The sequence below is a fragment of the Dipodomys spectabilis genome, unplaced genomic scaffold, assembly GCF_019054845.1.
Source record: "Dipodomys spectabilis isolate Male_0828 unplaced genomic scaffold, ASM1905484v1 ptg000108l, whole genome shotgun sequence".
Lineage (NCBI taxonomy): Eukaryota > Metazoa > Chordata > Mammalia > Rodentia > Heteromyidae > Dipodomys > Dipodomys spectabilis.
The window spans coordinates 19,069,796-19,090,288 of record NW_024870785.1 but is presented as its reverse complement, the minus strand read 5'-3'; the positions used below and the strand labels follow the sequence as shown (position 1 = coordinate 19,090,288).

General features: G+C 45.4%; 1 protein-coding gene across 2 annotated transcripts; it reads left to right on the top strand.

Moving 5' to 3' along the window:
• Positions 1-602: 602 nt before the first annotated feature.
• Mtfmt (mitochondrial methionyl-tRNA formyltransferase) lies at positions 603-18,610 on the top strand. Of its 2 annotated transcripts, none has more exons than XM_042687722.1 (9): positions 603-834; positions 3,130-3,339; positions 4,282-4,404; positions 5,176-5,278; positions 6,935-7,010; positions 11,042-11,133; positions 11,857-11,935; positions 15,923-15,972; positions 18,403-18,610. In XM_042687722.1, exons 1-9 carry the CDS (start codon positions 614-616, stop codon positions 18,592-18,594), a joined length of 1,146 nt encoding a protein of 381 aa, XP_042543656.1. In that variant the 5' UTR covers positions 603-613; the 3' UTR covers positions 18,595-18,610. The 2 variants fall into 2 exon arrangements, with proteins under 2 accessions (XP_042543656.1, XP_042543655.1); XM_042687721.1 differs by having other exon boundaries at positions 15,890-15,972.
• Positions 18,611-20,493: the final 1,883 nt, after the last annotated feature.

Below are 20,493 nucleotides of genomic sequence, written 5' to 3'. Positions count from 1 at the left end.
GGCCAGAATGGCGCTTTTGACTTAGCAATATGGATAAATAACTCAAGATTACCTGAGGGCTGAGTGGTTAGGATCTCAGGTTCAGGAGTTGAAGTCCAGGGCTGGAGTCATGCTCAGATGGCACACTGCCTGCTCAACGTATATATGAACACTATCACCACCTTAGATCCCCCTGCACAAGCCCAATCCCACTTCTGCTCTGCTGTTTGCACAGAACTTCTCACTTCCTACGAGCTTCGGTTCTCTTCAGTGAAATGACTGCAATGATACCTATCTCAGATAATGAACGAGAGGGTTAATTGTACTAATGGACATCAAGTACATAGCTAGATCTTGCCACACAGTGTTTGGTAAATATTACATAATAGCACAATAAATGAGAAAATGATACTGCATCGTATGAATATGGCTCCTCTCCAAAGTATGTTATCATTTGTTACCGAAACAATTCCAGGAGGGTTGCTAAACTGTGCACTTCCGGAACCCGACTCAGTCAGGCCCCGCCCCCAGGACTGCCAGACCACGCCCCTATTACTTAAGTCCCGCCTTCACGCTCCTACTTGGCCCCGCCCCCTCCGCGCATGCGCGATGTGGGCCGCGGGCGGCCTGGGCGATGAGGGTTCCGGCGCGGCGGTGCTGGGGGCCCCGGCTGTCCCGCATCGTCGTGCGCGGGTGGCCGAGCTGCCAGTGGCGGGCGCTCGTCGGGCTCGGCGGGGCCTCCGGCCAGGAGAACTCCCGAGATGCTCAGGTTCGCAAGAAGCCGCCCTGGCGGGTGCTTTTCTTCGGCACCGACCAATTCGCCCGGGAGACGCTGCGAGCGCTGCACGCCGCCAGGTAGCGGGGCGGGGCCAGAGCCGGAAGCGGCCCGGGGCGGGGGCGGAACCCGGGTGAGGGCTGGGGCCGGGGTTGGGCGGGGCCTGGGGCGAGGGCGGGGCCTGGGGCGAGGGCGGGGCCTGGGATGAGGGCTGGGGTCGGGGTTGGGCGGGGCCGGGGCGAGGGCGGGGCCGGGGCGAGGGCGAGGCCTGGGGCGAGGGCGAGGGCGGGGCCTGGGATGAGGGCTGGGGCCGGGGTTGGGCGGGGCCTGGGGCGAGGGCGGGGCCGGGACGAGGGCGGGGCCGGGGCGAGGGCGGGGCCGGGACGAGGGCGGGGCCGGGGCTGAGGGCCGGGGCCTGGGGTGAGGCCGGGGCCTGGGGTGAGGCCGGGGGCCGGGGGTGAGGCCGGGGCTGAGGGCCGGGGCCCGGGGCCCGGGGGCCGGGGGCCGGGGGCCGGGGCCGGGGCCGGGGCCGGGAGTCCGCCCTCCAGTCCCGAGTGCTCCGGACGCCCCGTCGCAGCCCAGCCTCCGATCGAGCATGTCTGCAAACCCGGAAGATGCCGCCCTTGGGGTCTAGATTGGGGGAGCCCGGTGCTGACCCTCGTGTCCCCTCATTGCCGCCCAGCCTGTCGCTCCTCGGGTCTCCCGCCCCCCGGCCTGTTTTTGCTTGGGAGGAAGGGTAGAATCAGAAAGGTTGAGTCGAGCCGAGGGAGACAGATCCGGGTCCGGATCTTCCCTCTGCCTTCCCAGCCATCTAGGCTGGGTCTGGTCTCAGCTGGTGATACGTTCTCTGCACACTCGGGGGTCTCTTACTACACAGCGGGGCTCGGTTTTCTAAGGTTGACACCAGGATATAATTCTCCCCCCTGCAAAAGAACTGTTTGCACATTAATAGATTCATAAAGCTGACTTCTTAGGATTACAAGGAGTGTGTCTGCCACTTAGCACATCTTGTTTACTGCAGAAAAAGTGATGTGAAATCCAACCTGTCATGAAAATTCATGATAAATTGGTGGCAATCATAGAGCTACTGCTCCCTCCTCCCCAACTTAGCTTTCTTATTTTCCCCACTCCTTTTTTTCCTGATTCCCACTCTCTCTACCATTCTCATTTCTGCCATCTTCTACAAATACAGTTTCTCAGCCCCTTTTTATGGGGGTACTTGGGCTTAAAATCAAGGCATCTCACTCTGCTTGCTAGGTTGGTGCTCTACCGCGTGAGCCACAACTCCAGCCCTGCTTTTTACTGGTTAATTGGAAATGGTGGAGTCTTGTGGAGTTTTCTTTTTTCTTTCTTTTCTTTTTTTTTTTTTTTTGTCATTCGTGGGGCCTGAACTCTGGGCCTGGGCACTGTCCCTCAGCTCTTCAGCTCAAGGCTAGCGCTCTACCACTTGAGCCACAGCGTCACTTCTGGATTTTTTCTTTTTGCTTATATGGTGCTGAGGAATCGAACCCAGGGCCTCATGCATGCAAGGCAAGCGCTCTACCACTGAGCCACCTTCCCAGCCCATCTTGTGGAGTTTTCTTACCCCCAACTGACTTGGAATCACAATGCTCCAAATCTCAGCCTCCTTCAGTAGCTAGAATTACAAGTATGTGCCACAGACCAGCTGTTTCTTTTTAAGACTCATAATAGCATATATTTAGAATAATAAAAAGCAGAAGAGTATTGTGCTATGACAATTGTGTAAAATAATGGATTCATATACACAGGAAATCTCTAGATCAATGTTATCCAAATAGTAGCCACATACGGCCCTATACATTTCAAATAATTAAAATTAAATAAAAGTTAAAAACTTAACCAGGCTCTAGTGGCTCACACTAGATCCTAGCTACTCAGGAGTCTGAGATCTAACGATTGCAGTTTGAAACCAGCCTGGGCAGGAAGTCTATGGCGCTCTAAATGCCAGTTAACCACCAAACAGCTGGAAATGGAGCTTTGGCTCAGATGGTAAAGCACCAACCTTGAGTGAAATAGCCAAGCTGCGCTAAGCTGAAGTGTCAGAACTGGCACCAAAAATCAAAAAAGAAAACAACTAAATAATTCAAGAGTTTAATCATAAAAATACTTTTACTGGCTTGACACTGGTGGCTCACACCAGTAATCCTAGCTACTTAGGAAGCTGATATCTGAGGATTGCAGTTTAAAGCCAGCCCAGGCAGGAAAGTCTATGAGACTCTTATCTCCAATTAGAAAACTAGCGCTGTGACTCGGTGTGGTAGAGTACTAGCCTTGAGCAAAAAGCTCAGGGACAGTACCCAGGCCATCACTCTGATGCAGTTACATTTTTTTTTTCTCTCATTTTTTCTACTTAGAGAAAACAAAGAGGAAGAGTTAATTGAGAAACTGGAGGTGGTGACAGTACCTTCTCCATCCTTGAAAGGCCTGCCTGTGAAGCAGTATGCCGTGGAGTCCCAGCTTCAAGTACATGAGTGGCCACACGTGGGATCAGGAGACTTCGATGTCGGGGTAGTGGCTTCCTTTGGCCGTCTTTTGAGTGAGACTCTTATTCTTAAATTTCCCTAGTAAGTTTTATTCCTAAGGAAATACAGTTGTAGTGGTTGTGGTCGTTAGTTTTCTTTCAAAATAAGATTTTATTAGCTGAGCGCTGGTGGCTCATACCTGTAATCCTAGCTACTCAGGAGGCTGAGATCTGAGGATCGAGGTTCAAAGCCAGCCCAGGCAGAAAAGTCCGTGAGACTCTTATCTCCAATAAACCACAGAAAACCGGAAGTGGCGATGTGGCTCAAGTGGTAGAGCACCAGCCTTGAGCACAGAGAGGCTCAGGGACAGTGCCCAGGCCCCAAGTTCAACCCCCAGGAACAGCTAAAAATAAAAGAAGCAATTATGGCTAAATTATACATAGAGTTTGCTTTGTATGTTTTTAGTTCGGGTACTGGAGATTGAACTTGCAGCCTTCCCATGGCTCGAACTTGCCTTTTTTTTCTCAAGACTGGCACTCTACCACTTGGGCTACAGCTCTCCTTCTAGCTTTTTACTGGTTAATTGGAGATAAGAGTCATGAAGGAGCTGGGCACCAGTGGCTCACGCCTGTAATCCTAGCTACTCAAGAGGCTGAGATCTGAGGATCACGGTTCAAAGCCAGCCCAGGCAGGAAAGTCCGTGAGACTCTTTTCTCCAATAAACCACTAGAAGACCGGAAGTGGCGCTGTGGCTCAAGCAGTAGCGCGCACGCCTTGAACTGAGGGCTAGCACCCAGGCCCAGAGTTCAAGCCCCATAATCGACAAAAAAAAAAAAAAAAAGAGTCATGAAGGCATTTGTCTGCCCAAGCTGGCATCAAACCTTCACCCTCAGATCTCAGCTTCCTTACTAGCCAGGATTAGAGGTGTGAACCACCATTGCCCAGCTTCATGAAGTACATAACCGCACTTGAGTGATCAAGTCATGTAGTAGCTTAGGTGGCAGTCAGTAAAGGTTTTCTACTAATCTGCATTTTCTGTCTCAGTGGGGTACTCAATGTCCACCCGAGCTGCCTGCCCCGCTGGCGAGGCCCGGCTCCCATCATCCACACGGTGCTTCACGGAGACACAGTGACCGGAGTAACAATTATGCAAATCAGACCTAAAAGGTAGAACTGATTGTTTTTTTCCTTTGCTTGAAATGTGTGTGAATTTAAATGTTGATAATGGTCCACTTTGGAGGTGCAGTAAGATGGACAGAGTTTACAAACAAATCCAAAAGATTTTTTTGTTGTTGTTGTCGGTCATGGGGCTTGAACTCTGGGCCTGGGCCTTATCCCTAGCTCTTCAACTCAAGGTGAGCACTCTACCACTTGAGCCACAGTGTCACTTCTGGTTTTCTGAGTGGTTTATTGGAGATAAGAGTCTTGAGGACTCGCCTGCCCAAGTTGGCTTTGAACTGCAATCCTCAGATCTCAGCCTCTTTAGTAGCTAGGTGTGAGCCATGGACATCTGGCAAGATTCTTCTTATCTCTAGTAAACCAGCAAAAAGCCAGAGGTAGACTTGTGGTTCAAATGGTAGTCCATCAGCCTTGAGCTAAGAGAGTATGAGAGGTGCTAAGTTCCAGTGACTACCAGCATGTACACAAACAAAAACCAGTACTCGTTATCTGCCTTTTGTTTTTTGTTTTTTTGGTCCCAGTCCTGGGGCTTGAACTCAGGGCTAGGGCTCTGTCCCTAAACTTCTTTTACTCAAGGCTAGCTCTCTACCATAGCCCTACTTCCTGTGTCCTAGTGGTTAGTTGGAGATAAGAGTCTCAGGGACTTTACTGCCCAGGCTGACTTTGAACCACAATCCTCAGATCTCAAGTCTATTGAGTAGCTAGGATTACAGGTGTGAACCACTAGCATCCCACAAGTCCTTTTGGTATTTTTCCTAGGTTTGATGTCGGCCCAATTCTCAAGCAAGAAACAGTCCCGGTGCCACCAAAGACCACCTCAAAGGAATTGGAAGTGCTGCTGTCGCGACTGGGTGCCAGCATGGTACCGTTCTCCATTCTACCTTCCCACTCACGTAGGATGGGGAGGGCTCATGAGGAAAATCGTGATTTTATCATTTGTACTTTTAAACTTTAACATTTGTTTTTTTTGAAGAGTGGCTTCTCTCCCTGGCATTTGTGATCTTTGAGGGTTTGCACCTGTGATCCCCTGTATCCCATAGAAAGCTCCTTTAGCGCCCACACCCCATCCTGGCTTCCATAGCCAGTCCCTGGGTGGCCCACCACTTCTGGTCATTAGTATCATGGGCTCTGGGATTCTGCCCACCCACATACGATCTTCTCCATGTGGCTTTGCACATCTCATTCCTCTGCAGCAGTGTAGCCTGGGTGAATCTTACAGACTCTGTTCACAGTTTTCATAGGAACTAATTGATTTTTATGTAGTCGAAAACCAACTACCACATGACTGGGTCTTTTCATTCTGGTGTTGCCTTAGAAGTGATCGTATTTATTGGGCTAGGAAGGTGGCTCAGTGGTAGAGCACTTGCCTTGCATGCATGAGGCCCTGGGTTTGATTCCTCAGCACCACATAAGCAAAAAGAAAAAGCCGGAAGTGGCGCTGTGGCTCAAGTGGTAGAGCGCTAGCCTTGAGCTGAAGAGCTGAGGGACAGTGCCCAGGCCCAGAGTTCAGGCCCCACGACTGGACCCAAAAAAAAAAAAAAAAAAAAAGAAGTGATCGTATTTATAATGGTGATGGCCATGGATTGAAGATTAGCTCATGTACCAAAACTGTACTCCTTTATTTTTTTCTTTGTGCTAGTACTGGGGCTAGAGCTCTGTCACTTCAGCCACAGCTCCACTTCTGGATTTTGTTTTGTTTTTGTTTTTTGGGTCCGGTCCTGGGGCCTGAACTCTGAGCCTGGGCGCTGTCCCTCAGCTCTTCAGCTCAAGGCTAGCGCTCTACCACTTGAGCCACAGAACCACTTCTGACTTTTTTCTTTTTGCTTATGTGGTGCTGGAGGAATCAAACCCAGGACCTCAGGCATGCAAGGCAAGCGCTCTACCACCACTGAGCCAACTTCCCAGCCCCAACACTATTAGGTTTTTGATGGTTAACTGGATATAAGAGTATCTCCAATTGACTTTTCTGCTCTGGCTGCCTTTGAAGATCCTCCAAGATCAGCCTCCTGAGTTAATTACAGGTGTGAACCAGTGGTACCTGGCTTGTGAGGTTCTGATACTCCATGAGGGTTTTGTTTTCTGTTTTGTCGTTACTGACAGTTGTTTCATAGATGATGGTGTTGAAGGCCACAAACAAGTTAAATAACTTTTCCATGCAACAGATAGGAGGTAATGAAGTGGGATTTGAACCCAGAGCCCTGTGACTCAGAGTACCCTCTCCTCTATGTGGCTCTCTACCTTCTTCCTCCTATAGGATGAGAGTGGCTAGCTGAGGACAGGAGGGCCTCATGCTGACAGCCTGCACTGGCAGGCCAGGCCCAGCATTCTGGAGCAAAGTAGCAGCTGTCCCCTGCACAGAGCATTGCTTTCACACTCCTGTTAGTGCTAATTGCATAGTTGAGTCCAATTTCCTCCTTACTCTGTACCTGGCTCATTTTCATGGTTACCGAACTGTAATGTATGTTTGCTTTGTTCATCTCAAGTATATCATGTGCTTTCTCTCTTTCTCTCTCTGTAGCTTATTTCAGTTTTGAAAAACTTACCTGAAAATCTGAGCAACGGAAGACAGCAGCCAACTGAGGGAGTGACTTACGGTGAGGGAAGGCCGCAGAGATTTCATGTCGAGTGAGGTTTCACTTATCATGATGGTGCTGAACATGATAGTGTCTTCATTGTACTTTACAATTATTTATTTATTATTATCTGTTTATAGACAATTCAGGGTTTGAACTCAGGGCCTTATATTCACTTGGCCTGTTTGCTCAGCTGGTGCTCTGTCACTTGAGCCAAACCTCCAGCCTGGCTTTGTATTTTTTTTTTTTTTGTCAGTCATGGGACTTGAACTCTGGGCCTGGGCGCTGTCCGTCAGCTCTTCAGCTCAAGAAGAGTGCTCTACCACTTGAACCACAGTACCATTTCTGGTTTTCTGATGGTTTATTGGAGATAAGAGTCTCACGGACTTTCCTGCCCGGACTGGCTTTGAACCTCGATCCCCAGATCTCAGCCCTCTGAGTAGCTAGGATTATAGGTGTGAGTCACCAGCACTTGGCTCAGCCTGGCTTTTTTAACTTTAATTTTTTTTATTGTTATTATAGTTCACATAAGTCAGGTAGAGTACATTTCTTTTTGGATGTCACCCTTTCCCTTACTCTCTCCCAGTTTTTCCTTCCTGTGTCCACCTAGAAGTTGTATAGTTCATTTTCAACATAGTGTCCAGTGAGTACCACTGCTGCAGTGGTTCACCCTTTGTCCTCCATTTCTGTACACCCCCTCTTACCCGCCCATAGACATACATAAACAAGATAAAAGGGAAAGAAAACAAAAACAGCACCAAAGAAAAACCTCCTGTTTCCATTCATCCTGGCTTTTTGCTTATTTTGGAGATGGATTCTGAGACTTTTTTTTTTGCTCAAATGACCTTAAACCAAGATCATTTGAATCTCAGTTTCCTGAGTAACTAGGATGACAGGTGTGAATCATCAAGTCCCGGAACTTTTCCTTAATTTTCATAAGATTGAGTTCCCACTTTATTTTATTTTATTTTATTTTTGGGGGTCCAGTCGTGGGGCCTGAACTCTGGGCCTGAGCGCTGTCCCTCAGCTCTTCAGCTCAAGGCTAGCGCTCTACCACTTCAGCCACAGCGCCACTTCCGGCTTTTTTTCTTTTTGCTTATGTGGTGCTAAGGAATTGAACCCAGGGCCTCATGCATGCAAGGCAAGTGCTCTACCACTGAGCCACCTTCCCAGCCCCGGAGTTCCCACTTTATGTCCTTTTCCAGAGGACTAAAAGATTGACTTCCCAGCTTCCAATGGCACAATCTGCTCTGAGTAGCCTGAGTAGCTAGGGATGACAGGCATGAGCCACCAGGGCCCAGCATTTTTCTTAATTTAATTTTCATAAGATTGAGTTCCTGAGCTGGGAGTGGGGCTTAGTGGTAGAGTGCTTGCCTAGCGTGCATGAAGCCCTGGGTTCAATTCCTCAGCACCACATTAACAGAAAACCACAGAAGTGGTACTGTGGCTCAAGTGCTATATCCTTCAGCAAAAAGAAGCTCTGAGTCAGTGCCCCAGCCCCAGAACTGGCCAAAAAAAATAAATAAAGATTTGGTTCCCACTTTATGTCTTTTTCCACTGACTAAAGGCCTGACTTCCATATTTACTATATTTCCAATGACACAATCTGCTTGGAGTAGCCTGAGTAGCTGGGATTACAGGGGTGAGCCACCAGTGCCCAGCTCAACAACCTTTTATTTTGAAAATTACTTAATTGAAAGATAAGTAATGAACTTCAGTTTTCCCAAATCTGAAACTATTAATGTTTGTCCATATTTTCTTTGAGAAATTAAAGATTTTTATTCTGCATACTATTAATGTTAAAATTGTTTATAATTTGAATTAAATACCTAATATATAGTTTTTGGCTTTAGGAAAAATTTAGTTTTTTGTTTGTTTGTTTTTTTGATCAGTTGCGGGTCTTGAACTCTGGGCCTGGGCTCTGTCCCTCAGCTCTTCAGCTCAAGGCTAGCACTCTACCACTTGAGCCACTGTGCCACTTCCGGTTTTCTGAGTGGTTATTGGAGATAAGAGTCTCACGAACTTTTCTTGCCCAGGCTGGCTTTGAACTGTGATCCTCAGATCTCAGCCTCCTGAGTAGCTAGGATTATAGCTGTGAGCCACTGGCCCCCAGTGGAAAAACTTAGTTTAAAATCTAAATAAAACCTGGTGCTGGTGGCTCATGCCTGTAATTGCAACTACTCAGGAGTCTGAAATCTGAGGATCGTGATTCAAAGCCAATCTTGGAAGGAAAGGCCATGAGACTGTTATCTCCAATTAACCACCAGGAAACTGGAAATAGTGCAATGGCTCAAAATAGTAGAGCAGTAGCCTACTACTTTGAAAAAGCTCAGGGACAGTACCCAGGCCCTGAGTTCAAGCCCCATGATGGACAAAAAACGTAAATCTTAAGTACACACTGGCACCTGTTGAGACAAGAAGACTATATCTCAAAACAAAACAAAATAGGAAGTGGTGCTGTGGCTCAAGTGGTAGAGCACTAGCCTTGAGCTGAAGAGCTGAGGGACAGTGTCCAGGCCCAGAGTTCAAGCCCCACGACCAACAAAAAAAAAGAGCCAGATAACAAAACAAAATAATGTATCTTTAGTGTATCTTATTCCTGTGAGAGGTGGTGAAGATATTTTTGTGTGTTTAAGGACTATTTGTCATGTGCTTTTCCTGGGATATATTATGCCATGGGTCCATTTTTCTATTAATGATTCTGGTCTTTTTTCTTTTTTTTTCTTTTCTTTTCTTTTTTAATCCTGGGGCTTGAACTCAGATCCTGGGTACTATCCCTGGGCTTTTTTTGCTCAAAGCTAATAATGCTCTGCCACTTGATCCACAGCTCCACTTCTGGCTATTTTTCTGGGTAGGTTCTCATGGACTTTCCACAGGCTAGCTTTGAACTATGATCCTGAGATCTCAGCCTCGTGAGTAGGATTATAGGAGTAAGCCACTGGCACCTGGCTGTAGTATTTCCTTCTTTAGTTTTTAGGAATATTTCATATGTGAGTTACTGTGCAAATTCTTTCAGTTCATCACTTTAAAATTTGTAATTTAATTTTAATTTTTTAATTTTTTTTTTTTGGGGGGGGAGTCCGGTCATGAGGCCTGAACTCTGGGTCTGGGCGCTGACCCTCAGTTCTTCAGCTCAAGGTTAGCACTCTACCGCTTGAGCCACAGCGCCATTTCCGGCTTTTTCTGTTTATGTGGTGCTGAGGAATCGAACCCAGGGCCTCATGCATGCAAGGCAAGCCCTCTACCACTGAGCCACCTTCCCAGCCCTAAAATTTGTAATTTAATAACATTTTGGGTTTTGTTTTTTTTTGGGTTTTTTTGCCAGTCCTGAGATTTTGAACTATCGCCCTGCCTGGCTCTGTCTCAGCTTCTTTGTGTTCAAGGTGTGCTCTGCCCCTTGAGCTTCAGTGCCACTTCCAGTTTTACCTGAGTTGTTTGTTGGATATGAGTCTCTATAGACTTTGCTGTCTAGACTGGTTTCCTCAGACCTCAGCCTCCTAAGGATTACAAGTGTGAGCCACCAGCCCTTGACTTTTTGTCTCATTTTTCTGCATGGTGTAACCTTAGCCATCTTTAACTATGAGCATTTTCTACGTTCAGAGTAGAAAGGTCACTTATAAAGCAAGTCACTCATGTTTTCTTGTGGTACTTTTTGGGGTTATTTCAGTTTTTGCCAGTCTTGAGGCTTGAACTCAGTGCCTGGGCTCTAGCTCAGAGCCGTTTTGTGTTCAAGTCTTGTGCTCTACCACTTGAGTCACAACGCCCTTTCCAACTTTTTCTGGGTAGTTTATTGGAGATCAGAGTCTCACAGATTTTCCTTCCTGGGCTGGCTTCAAACCACTATTTTCAGATCTCAGCTTCCTGAGTAGCTAGGATTACAGGCGTGAGCCACCAGTGTCTGGCTGGGGTTATTTCTTTTTTACTTCCTATTGTGGAACATTTTGGACATAGACAGAAGCAGAGAGAATATTACAGTGCATATTCTCTCGTACTTACATCAGCTTGTGCATATGGAACCTATGCTCATTCTTGTTCTTGGCTTTGTCTTGTAGCCCCTAAGATTTCCACAGCTACCAGCTGTATAAAGTGGGAGGAACAGACATCGGAGCAGATACTCAGGCTTTATCGTGCCATTGGAAATATAGTAAGTAAGTTGGAAAGTCAGCTTTACCTAATGATTATTCCTTTATGAGGGTACGTAATTTGCTGAGTATTTTGATTTAGAAATGATGTTATAAACTAAACCTCAGGGGCTGGGAAGGTGGCTCAGCAGTAGAGTGCTTGCCTTGCATGCATGAGGCCCTGGGTTCGATTCCTCAGCACCACATAAGCAAAGAGAAAAAAGCCGGAAGTGGCGCTGTGGCTCAAGTGGTAGAGTGCTAGCCTTGAGCTGAAGAGCTGAGGGACAGCGCCCAGACCCAGAGTTCAGGCCCCACAACCGGACCCAAAAACAAACGAACAAACTAAACCTCATTTTTCTCCTTTTTATTTTTTAGACATTTACTTTTAAAATGTTCTTTAAAGTTTTGGGTTTTTTTTTTCTTTTTTTTCTTTTTTTTTTGGGGGGGGGTACTAGTCCTGGGGTTAGAACTTAGGGCTTAGAACTTAGGGTCTACGTACTGTCCCCAAGCTCCTTTTGCTCAAGGTTAGTGCTCTGCCACTAAGCTACAGCTCCACTTCCAACTTTTTTTTTTCCCTAGTAGTTTATTGAAGAGAAGAGTCTCATGGACTCTATAATTTTAACAACCAAGATCCCAGTTCCTCTGTACATGCAAGACAAGACAGACTAGAAGAGCACAGAACAATACATGGAAAAGGTTTGGGGCAAGCGCCTCCCTTTGTGACTCCTTTTTCTTCTCAACTGCAGACTCCGTTGCAGACTCTCTGGATGAAGAAGACCATCAAACTTCTGGATTTGGTGGAAGTTAACAACTCAGTCCTTAAAGGTACTAATTTCTGAATAGTTGCTGTGGAAGATGTTTTCCCTATAGTCTATTACAAAAATGTCTTAGCTGGGCACCAGTGGCTCACACCTACAGTCCTATAATCTCAGAAGGCTGAGACATAAAGATTGCAGTTCAGGGGCTGGGAAGGTGGCTCAGTGGTAGAGCCCTTGCCTTGCATGCAGGAGTCCCTGGGTTCGATTCCTCAGCACCACATAAGCAAAAAAGAAAAAAGCTGGAAGTGGTGCTGTGGCTCAAGTGGTAGAGTGCTAGCCTTGAGCTGAAGAGCTGAGGGACAGCACCCAGGCCAAGAGTTCAGGCCCCACAACCAGACCCAAAAAATAAAAATAAAATAAACAAAAAGATTGCTGTTCAAAGCCAGGCCAATCAGGAAAGTCCATGAGACTCGTATGTCCAGTTAACCATCAAAAAGCCAGAAGTGAAGCTGTGGCTCAAGTGATAGCACATCAGCCTTGAGCAAAAGCTAAAGGACAAAAAGGAAAGAAAACATGGCCTCTCAGTATTGTGTGCATGGGCATGCACACATGCATGGGTCTTGGGGCTTGAACTCAGGGAGTTTTGGTGCTCAAGGCTAGTGCTCTAACACTTTTTTTTTTTAATTCAATTTAATTTTATTTTTTGTGAACATACTGTACAGAGGGGTTACAATTGCATGGGCAGGATAGTGCGTACATTTCTTATCAAGCATTGCAGCCTCCTCCTTTGTTTACCCTTCACATCCCTTCCCAGCCTCCCCCCCCAATCCTCCCCCCTCCCACCAACGTTGTAAAGCTCATTTTCGACATGACAACTTGTACTTCTCATTGTTGCAACAGGTCCACCTGTATCCTTAAACGACTTGTTTTTCCCCCATCTCCTCCACAAGTTATACTGACATCAAATATAGTGAAAGCCGGGGTTATACTGTGGGGGAGGGACATACAAAGCAACAAAGAGATAATCTTCTAAATGCGTTAGAAACAAATGCATGAAAGAAAAAAACATTAAAATACATATCTAAGGGTTCATTTTCCTAACATCACATTATCTGACCTTTTCCGCTCTAACACTTGAGTCATAGCTCTACTTCCAGCTTCTTTGGTAGTTAGTTAGAGATAAGAATCTTAATGGAGGGGCTGGGAAGGTGGCTCAGTGGTAGAGCGCTTGCCTTGCATGCCTGAGGCCCTGGGTTCGATTCCTCAGCACCACATAAGGAAAAAGAAAAAAGCCAGAAGTGGCGCTGTGGCTCAAGTGGTAGAGCGCTAGCCTTGAGCTGAAGAGTTGAAGGACAGCGCCCAGGCCCAGAGTTCAGGCCCCACGACTGGACCCAAAAAAAAAAAAGAATCTCAATGGCAAAGGACATAGCTAGCAAGATCAGTAGAAAGCCTACAGATTGGGAGATTTTCACTAGCCATACAATGGACATATCTAAAATATACCTGGAACTCAAAAAATTAGATCCCACAACAACAAATCCTCAAAGAAACAACTGCCCAGTAAATAAGTGGGCTAAAGACTTAAAGAGAAACTTCTCTGAAGAGGAAATAAGAATGGCCAGTAGAACATATGAAGAAATGCTCAACCTCTCTAGCTGTAAAAGAAATGCAGACCAAAACAACATTGAGATTCCACCTCACCCCAGTTAGAATGGCTATAATCAAGAACCCTAATAACAACAGATGCTGGAGGGGATATGGCCAGAAGGGAACCTTACTGCATTGTTGGTGGGAGTGTAAACTTGTTCAACCACTTTAGAAAGCAGTATGGCGGTTCCTCAAAAGATTCCACATAGAGCTCCCAAATGACCCAGCAATCCCACTTTGGGGCATTTATCCAAATGATCACAAACAAGACCACACTAAAGCTACCAGCACAACTATGTTTATTGCGGTTTATTTACCATAGCTAAGATATGGAACCAACCCAGATGCCCCTCAGACTTAGAAAAAATTATATTAAGTGAAGTAAGCCAGGCCCAAAGAAACATAGGTCCCATGGTTTCCCTTATTTGCAATAACTAGTATATGTCTGGGACAAGCAGAAAAGGTCAAAAGCTAGGTACATATGACCAGATAGGATGATGTTAAGCAAAATGAACCCCAAGATAGGGTTTTTTCTTTCTTGCTATTGATTCTAACATATTTATAATGTACCATGTGATTTTTTTTCTTTGTATGTTCCTCCCCCACAGTATAACCCCATTTTCACTGTATTTTTTGTCAGTGCCTTGCATCATATATATATATATATACACACACTTCTTTAATTTGGGGAGGGGAAAGGAAAAAACAAAATGCTTAAATAGGGATACAGGTTGACCCATTGTAACAATGAGATGTACAAGACACTATGTTGAAAAACAAACTTTACAATTTAGGGGGGAGGGGGGAGTGTAATTGTAGAGGTGGGAGGGAAGGGATGGTAGGGGAAAAACAAAAAGGAGGAGGCAACAGTGCTTGATAGGAAATGTACTCATTACCTTGCTCATGTAACTCTAACCCCTCTGTACAGTATTTTTACAATAAAAAATGTATTAAAAGAAAAGAAAAGAAAAGAATTTCGGTAACTTTCCTGCTCTGGCTGGCTTAGATCTCAGCTTCCTGAGTAGCTAGGATTACAGGTTTGACCATTGGTGCCCAGCTTGTTTTAATTTTCTTGTTCATTTGTGCCAGAACTAAGGTTTGAACTCAGCCTCACGCTCTTATTTTGCTTATAGCTGGCACTGTATCACTCGAGCCACACCTACTCTTGCTTTTGTGTGTGTGTGTAGGTTGGTACTAAGGCTTAAACTCAGGGCCTGGGTGCTGTCTCTTAACCTTTTTTTTTTGGGGTGGGGGCATGGGTAAAATTTTGTAAATTGTTATTATACAGGTTATGTACAGAGGGGTAACAGGTACAAACGTCAGGCGAAGAGTACATTTCTTTTTGGGCAATGTCTCCCCTTCCTTTGTTCTCTCCCAATTCCCCTTTCCATCCTTACTCATAAATTGTATCGTTCATTTTCTTTTTTCTTCTTCTTTTTTTTTTTTTTGTCAGTTGTGGGGCTTGAACTCAAGGCCTGGGCGCTGTCCCTGAGCTTTTTTTTCACTCAAGGCTAGTGCTGTACCACTTGGAGTCCCACTTCTGGTTTTCTGGTGGTTAATTGGAGCTGAGTTCTCATCCACTTTCCTGTTCTGGCTGGCTTCTAACCGTCATCGGATCTCAGCCTCCTGAGTAGCTAGGATTACAGATGTGAGCCACTGGCACCTGGCTTGTATGGTTCATTTTCAGCAGTGTCTAATGAGTACTACAGCTGCATTTGTTCACCCTTTGTCCCTCCATTTCTGTGCATCCCCTTATCTTTCCAAAGAAAGGTAAATAAGACAAAAAGAAACTAAAAACGGCAAAGCAAAAAACCCTCTTCTTTCCATTTCCTGGAGTTCTTTTTTCTGGGCTTGGGCGCTGTTCCTGCGCTCTTCAGCTCAAGGCGAGCTCTCTACGCTTGAACCACAGCACCACTTCCTGTTTTCTGGTGGTCTATTGGAGATAAGAGTCTCACGGACTTTTCTGCCCAGGCTGGCTTTGAACCGTGATCCTCAGATCTCAGCTCCTCAGTAGCTAGGATTACAGGCATGAGCCACCGGCGCCCAGCTTCCTAGAGTTCTTTTTGATGAATATTATTTATATGATCAGAGACACATAGGCATTGTCCTTTGGCTCAAGGCTGGTGCTATACCACTTGAGCCACACCTCCACTTTTGGCTTTTTGGTGATTAATTAGAGAAAAGAATCTCATAGATTTGCTTGCCTGAGCGGGCATTAAACCATGATCCTCAGATCTTAGCCTTCTAAGTGGTTAGAATTACAGTCCTGTGCCACCAGCACCCAGCTCTGCTTTTTTTTTTTTTTTAATTCTAAGAAGTACCTTGATACTGAATAATTCTCTGTTACTCAAACCTTTTTTTGTTTTCCCTTCAGATCCAAAATTAACAGAACATGCTGTTATTCCAGGTTCAGTGGTTTACCACAAACGGTCTCAGGTACTGCTGGTTTACTGCAAGGTACATCCTCCTTTAGTTTCAAGTTATCATCTTTGTTTTATTGAGTTTATATCATATATCATCTTTGTGTGTGTGTGTGTGTGTGTGTGTGTGTGTGTGTGTGTGTGTGTCTGTCTGTCTGTCTGTGTCTATCTGTCTGTGTTGGTTCCAGGATTTGAACTCAGAGCCTGTCACACTTAGTTAATGCTTGGCCATTTGAGCTATGCTTCTACTTCAGCATTTTACTGGTGAATTGGAGATAGTCTTCCAGAGTTTTCTACCCAGGCTGGCTTAAAACTGGGATCTTATAGATATAAGCTTCCTACGTGTAGCTAGATTGTAGGCATGAGCCAACAGTTCTTGGCTCTTAGCCAACAGACCACTTAGTGTTCTTAAGAAATGGTGACGCCAAGCACCAGTGGCTCATGCCTGTAATCCTAGCTACTCCGGAGGCTGAGATCTGAGGGTCGCAGTTCAAAGCCAGCCTGGACAGGAAAGTCCGTGAGACTCTTATCTCCAATAAGCCACTAGCAAATGGGAAGTGGTGCTGTGGCTCAAGCAGTAGAGCACTGGCCTTGAGCTAAAGAGCGCAGGAACAGCGCCCAAGCCCAGAGTTCAAGCCCCATGACCAACCAAAAAAAAAAAAACGTGGCATCTGCCAGGCGCCAGTGGCTCACGCCTGTAATCCTAGGTACTTAGGAGACTGAGATCTGAGGATCAGGGTTCAAAGCCCACCCAGGCAGGAAAGTCTGTGAGACTCTTATCTCTAATTAACCACTACAAAACCAGAAGTGGCACTGTAGCTCAAGTGGTAGAACACTTGCCTTGAGCTCAGGGATAGCTCCCAGGCCCAGAGTTTAAGTGCATGACTAACCAAAAAAAAGAAAAAGAAATGGCAGCATCTCTAGCTTTTTTGTGTGTGGGGACTTAAAACTTAGGGTGCAGACCCCCTTAGCTTTTTTTACTCAAAGCTCATGCTCTAGAACTTGAGCCACAACTCTGCTTCCAGGTGTTTTTGATTTTTTGGTGGTTACAAGAAAGTCTCAAAGACTTTCTTGCCCAGCTTATCTTCTAACCATAATCCTCAGATCTCAGAAGCTAGGATTCAGACATAATTTATTTGTAGGTGTGAGCTACCAGTAACCAGACATAATTTATTTGCAAATAGTATTTTACTGAGACATTATTCCTACTCAGTGAAAGATTACATAGCTTTCTCAAGAGAAGATTTATTTTTGGTAATTTCAATAACAACCTCTTGTGCTTGGTAACTTAAAAACAGTCTATCAAAGTGTCTGGCTAGCCTACTAGCTAGAGAGCATGTAGTATAATTGGTTTTTCTGCTCAGTAGTTATATTTCAGAATGATTTATGATGATGTTTTTGTGTTGACGATGACAAATCCTTAGAGGTGTCCCACATTCTTTCCACGTCCTGGGTGTTTTCTGTCACAGGATGTTTGTGTAAGGTGCTATGTATTGGAAAGTGGGGGGTTGAGTGTGTAATAGTGTGATCAACCTTCACAGACTAGATCATGAGCTCCAGCCTGGTCTAGAATGGTGTTAGGTGCATGTATCTTGGTTGGCATCTGTGGCTATCAGTTGCAGAAGCAACTAGGCTATTGGAACATGTAAATTTGGGTCTGATAAACTGGAAAACAAAAAAAAATCACCCATGAGCCTGGGCATCAGTTTACTAAAATAAGGATAGTATTAGTTACCAGGTAAATTTCCATTCTACTCCCTGTGTGTTAAAATAGGTATAGGTCTACACATTTATTTCTCCTTCGTAATAAAAAGTTCCAAATCAAGGAAATTATGTGTTAAGGTAAGTGATATTTGCAGGTAGGAATTTAGTGAGGATTTGTTTCTATGATCGAAATTTATGAGGACCATGGTTCAAAGCCAGTCTGGTCATGAAAGTCTGTGAGACTCTTATCTCCAAATAACCACCAAAAAGCTGGAAGTAGAGCATAGCTCATTTGGTATAGAGCACTAGATTTGAGCAAAAAAAGCTAATGGACCAGTGCCTAGGCCCTAAATAATGGCACACACACACACACACACACACACTGTACTGTAAACTAGCCAGGCTCCAGTGACCACACACACACACACACACACACACACACACACACACACACTGTACTGTAAACTAGCCAGGCACCAGTGACTTACACCTGTAATCCTAGCTACTCTGGAGGCTGAAATAGGAAACTCAGTGCAAAGCCAGCCTAGATAGAAAAGTCAGCGAGATGCACATTTCCAATGAACTACCAAAACATCAGAAGGAGAGGTATTTGGCTCAAATGGATAGAATATTAGCTGTTAAGGCCGGAGGGCCCTGAGTTCAAGCCCCACTTCTGTCCCCCCGCAAAAAATATAAGCTTAAATATTTCCGAGTTGTCCAATTTTTCCACCTCTGCCTGATCACTGTGGTCCTTTTCCTTTAGGATGGCTGGATTGGTGTCCGATCAGTGATGCTTAAGAAAGCACTCACAGCTGCTGACTTCCACAATGGATACTTGCACCAGTGGCATCAGAAAGGCTCCCCAGCTGAAGCACGCCAGTGCAGATTTCACACACTCAGACTCCCGACCGAGAAGCGGAAAAAAAGAACTCGTTGCTGTGCAACAGTACACTAAATAGGAAGGAGACAGATGGGACAAGAACCTACATGGTGTGTAATTTATTAAAAAACCTTATTCACAGGGAACAGCCAGGCTTTGAGAGGAGGGGACACTGGAAGAGGGAATTACCATCATGAAGACACCGGCCTCCCTCTCCGTTCCTTTGTGAATGGGAGTAAGAAGCTGTTTTTATCTTCCCTGCCCCCCAGGAATAACAAAGGAAGCTTAAATAAAATTTGTATTTATATTGTCCAACTCAAGGAGTTTATATCTTTCCCAAACAGCGAGGACAATCCATTGGTATGTGTGTATTATGAAGGGAGGTTCTCTGGTTGAATTTGATTTAGTTTTGAGTATGAAGTTAGGCTGAGGTGCAAAGCACATGACTTGGAAGACCTTTAAGAGAGGAAAGGTCACATTGGGAGTGTGAATGGACAGACCCGGGAAAGGCATGCAGAGCCTGATAGCTCTGAGGTTTGGCTTTGCATCCTCTGTACCTCCTTCCTGTTTCCATGATGGCTTGTGTGCTCTGTTCAGCCGTTCCAGTCTCTTAATGCCTATCAGTCTGTGGTCTTGGGCCCACCAGCCTATATTTTGAGTGAGTCTTACGTGATTTCTCAATTACCATTGCCCTTTGGGTAGGGCCTTTTAGGTTAGACTACGTCTAGTCCTTGTCCATTTGATGAGGCAGTGCCCAACAACAGTCCAGTAATTTCACCCCTCATGAAACAGCTCAGTGCTGAGGAGTGCACCGCAAGAGTAGGTCATGGTTGAGCTACTTTAGGCTACATCTGGAATCTTGAGGTAATACCCATCAAATAGAATGCAGTTTCCCATCCACCCTGGATTCAGGATGGATACTAGGTATTGAAGTACCCTCTTCAAGTTAGCAGTCTAGCTCTGTATGTGTGTGTATGTGAGTGTGTGTGTTGTTGGTATTAGAACTCAGGATCTCTTGCTCTTGTTTAGCTTCTCTCCAGGTTGGTGCTCCACTACTTGAGCTACACCTTCACATCTTCCTTTTTGCTATTTGGAGACAAGAGTCTTAGGTTTGTCTCCACAGGCTGGCTTTAAACTGTAGTCCTCAAATGTCAGCCTCCTGAGTAGCTAGGATTAAGATTACAGGTGTGAGCCACCAGTGCCTGACTAAAAATACTCTTTTTTTTTTTTTCCCCCAGTCATGGGGCTTGAACTCTGGGCCTGGGCGCTGTCCCTCAGGTCTTCAGCTCAAGGCAAGCACTCACCCACTTGAGCCAAAGCGCCACTTCTGGTTTTTCTGAAGGTTAATTGAAGAGTCACACAAACTTTCCTGCCCCAGTTGAACTGCGATCCTCAGATGTCAGCCTCCTGAGAAGCCAGGATTAGAGGCATGAGCCACCGGCACCTGGCTAAAAATATTCTTTACATTTACAACAGCTACCTTAAGTGGTTTTTTATTTATAGAATCTTAAATGAAAGAATCTAATTTTGTAGAATACTGTAGACATTTCTTTTATTATTATTATGAAGGTGATATACGAAAGGGTAACAGTTACCTAAATCAGGTAAAGAATACATTTCTTTTTTCTTATCTTTTTTTTTTTTTTCAGTTGTGGGCCTGAACTTTGAGCCTGGGTGCTGTCCCTCAGCTCTTCAGCTCAAAGCTAGCGCTCTACCATTCACTCGAGCCACAGTGCTACTTCCAGTTTTTTCTGTTTATGTGGTGCTAAGGAATCAAACCCAAGGCCTCATGCGTGTAAGGCAAGCACTCTACCACTGAGCCACCCTCCTAGCCCAAGAATACATTTCTTTTGGGACAGTGTAAGCTCTTTGTATATTATAGAATTTAATAGACTAAAAGTCTTAGAATTGGAAAGCACTTAGAAGTTTAGTCCAGGGGCTGGGAAGGTGGCTCAGTGGTAGAGTGCTTGCCTT

Coding starts and splice junctions, on each gene's coding strand:
- Mtfmt (XM_042687721.1), top strand. CDS start 614: ATGAGGGTTCCGGCGCGGCGGTGCTGGGGGCCCCGGCTGTCCCGCATC. Junction 5,279..6,934: donor CGCGACTGGGTGCCAGCATG/GTACCGTTCTCC, acceptor CTCTCTCTGTAG/CTTATTTCAGTTTTGAAAAA. Junction 11,936..15,889: donor TAACAACTCAGTCCTTAAAG/GTACTAATTTCT, acceptor TTTTCCCTTCAG/ATCCAAAATTAACAGAACAT.